The sequence below is a fragment of the Camelina sativa genome, chromosome 5 (genome assembly GCF_000633955.1).
Source record: "Camelina sativa cultivar DH55 chromosome 5, Cs, whole genome shotgun sequence".
In the NCBI taxonomy this organism is placed as follows: domain Eukaryota; kingdom Viridiplantae; phylum Streptophyta; class Magnoliopsida; order Brassicales; family Brassicaceae; genus Camelina; species Camelina sativa.
The window spans coordinates 8,500,252-8,502,871 of NC_025689.1; the positions used below are offsets into that span (position 1 = coordinate 8,500,252).

At 35.5% G+C, this 2,620-nt stretch overlaps 2 protein-coding genes across 3 annotated transcripts in view; one reads left to right on the plus strand and one right to left on the minus strand.

Moving 5' to 3' along the window:
• Nucleotides 1-605, plus strand: part of LOC104786193 (DEAD-box ATP-dependent RNA helicase 21-like) — a 3,062-nt gene extending 2,457 nt beyond the window's left edge. The window contains exon 2 of one of the 2 annotated variants that reach the window (XM_010511542.2): nucleotides 408-605. Coding sequence is in view for 1 of the 2 variants with exons in the window: in XM_010511544.2 (XP_010509846.1) it covers nucleotides 5-387 (383 nt within the window). In the remaining variant the exon portion in view is untranslated. Of the gene's footprint in view, nucleotides 1-4 lie in introns of both variants that reach the window. The other variant, XM_010511544.2, reaches the window with a different exon arrangement.
• LOC104789011 (B3 domain-containing protein At2g33720-like) lies at nucleotides 1,012-1,626 on the minus strand. Its single transcript, XM_010514766.1, has one exon. It carries the CDS (start codon nucleotides 1,624-1,626, stop codon nucleotides 1,012-1,014), a length of 615 nt encoding a protein of 204 aa, XP_010513068.1.

The following is a 2,620-nucleotide window of genomic DNA, read 5'->3' on the forward strand; positions in this document are numbered from 1 at the left end:
TTACATGGTGGGAAATCACAAGAGCAGAGAGAAATCAGCTTAGAAGGTTTCAGAGCAAAGAGATACAACGTTCTTGTTGCAACAGATGTTGTTGGACGTGGAATCGATATTCCCGATGTGGCTCACGTCATAAACTACGACATGCCTAAACATATAGAGATGTATACACATCGTATCGGACGTACAGGGCGTGCTGGGAAGAGTGGTGTTGCGACTTCGTTCTTGACTCTTCATGATACCGAGGTCTTCTATGATCTGAAGCAGATGCTTGTTCAGAGCAACAGTTCGGTGCCTCCTGAGCTGGCGAGGCATGAAGCATCCAGATTCAAACCTGGTACGGTTCCTGATAGACCCCCAAGACATAGTGACACTGTCTATATAAATTGAGTCGCTAGGCTCCTCTGGATTTGTTGTTAAATTTCCCAGTTACGTTTTACCCTTTGGGATGGATAATTATGATGTTAGTCGAATGTTTTATCTTTATGATTCGTAGTTTGATAGTGAAGGAAACAAGTAGCAAGTGGGAAAGTTGAAACTTGAGTAACTTTTTATATTTTTAGTACTGGTTTTTGTTCAAGAAAAGTATGTTCGATTCTCGTAAATTTTTTTTTTTCACATTTATATCTTCCCTTTGTGTTTTAAATTGAAAACTGATGCTCGAGAATTAGTAAATCTGTCAAGACGATTTGCTAAGCAAAGCAAGAGACCATTCAGGGTTTTTTAGAAAATGTGTAATATTTTCTTTTGTACGTAATCCCTGGCGGTCCTTAAGGTCGACATTTCTACTATGTTATATGAGGGTTTCTACTTCTTAGTGTGGGATATTTTCTGTGTATGACGCTGTAACAAATAACACCAGTTTCATTTGCTTATTCTTAGACATAAAAGCATTTATTCTTTATTCAACATAAACCATAAAAAAACCAGCTAAAACCACATCACTTTGTTTGACCATTACAATAAGAAAATACGAATCTCTCTGCAGAGACTGCCTCCATAGCTAGCGAGCTCCTATGGACCTGCAGGACGAGGAGCAAATGATGCTGAACCCATTGCAACGGAACCTGAGCTAGCTCTTATGGGTGCACGAGAAAGCACACAAAAGTGAAGCTTGAAACCATAAGGATCCCAATACATTCCAACCACATCGCCTCCCTTCAGAGCTCTTCTCACCACAAAATCCTTATGCCATCCATTGAGGAGAATATAGCTTGTAGAGTCGGGCCATTTCATAAGAACCAGGTTGTGCATAGTAGAAGTGTCGTCATCATACACGTCGACTGTTAAGCCAGGGCCTTCTTCGAGTACTACCCCTTGATCAGACACAGGGAGGTACCTCAGAATGTCGCTACGTACAAAGCTTTCGGTTAGAAAAAGATGGTTGATATAGCCATGATTGCTTTCGGTTATTTCCTGCTTGATGGTCCATGGATCGGTGTAGAGAGTTAGTTTTGTTGAGACATTGTGCCGCGCCTCCTCTCTTTTCTCTTCGTACGTCATAAACCTCATCCTCGCCAGGTTTATTTTCTCTTCAGCTTGCTCATTGTCTGCTGGGCCACAAGCAACCTTGGGGTCATGTAGCTTCTCATACGGAAACAGATCCAGGGTGACCAAACTCTTATCCATGATCGAAGAAAAGTGAAAACCTGACCAAAGCATGTAGCTGGATCAAATTTTTTTTTTTTTTTTTCTAAATCATGCACAATATATTTTTATAATAAAAATGTCAATTTAAATGATTATCTACTTAAATCATTTGTTACTGGATCCGAAATTTATAATGGAATCTGAAAAGCTTGTTATACACTTCACAGAATTTTTAAATTTGTGCAAAAAAAATAATATATATATATATATATATATATATATCAATATGAAATAATTTAAAATCATGTTGAGGATCTCGTCTTATAAGTGTGGTATTTAGAATAACCTTAAGATTATGATTTAAAATGAAAAACAATTTGATATTACATTCTATGATAAAATTTAAATAATTTAGTTCTAATATTATTTAAATATTTCTTACAAACCTTGATACTAATGTTTATGACATATCCAAATACGAATAATTATTCTCAGATCTAGATATACTTAACTTTTAGATATCTGATATGCAACCCAATATGAATATTACTAAGACCAATTCCAACCCATCTCCATTTCCATTTTCATAATAGAGTTTGGAGTCAATTTTGCTCCAACCCATCTTCATTTTCATCTCCAAAATAGAGATCTCCATTTTTTTCTCTATATTTGGAGACCTCTTTTTTTTTTTCTTTACACTATAATTTGGAGATCTCTATTTTTTACTCCAAAATAGAGTATAGTTGGAGTAAAATCCAACTTTAAAATAGAATTACTCCATTTTTAAGAAAAAAATGGAGATATGGGTTGGAGATGCCCTAAGATCGAATATGCTATACACTGCATGACAAAATCTTATGGTATATGAAATTTGCTTAATGTACAAAACTCATACTTCACAATCGAAAACAATATATTAGCATAAAATTAATGAATTAAAAAAGGCCAACCTGTGCCACGAAGATGCAATGCGTTTATAAGGAGGCGATCATGTATTAGTTTTGTGAAGTGTTTTTTTTTTTTTTTTTTTTTT

Coding starts and splice junctions, on each gene's coding strand:
- LOC104789011 (XM_010514766.1), bottom strand. CDS start 1,626: ATGGATAAGAGTTTGGTCACCCTGGATCTGTTTCCGTATGAGAAGCTA.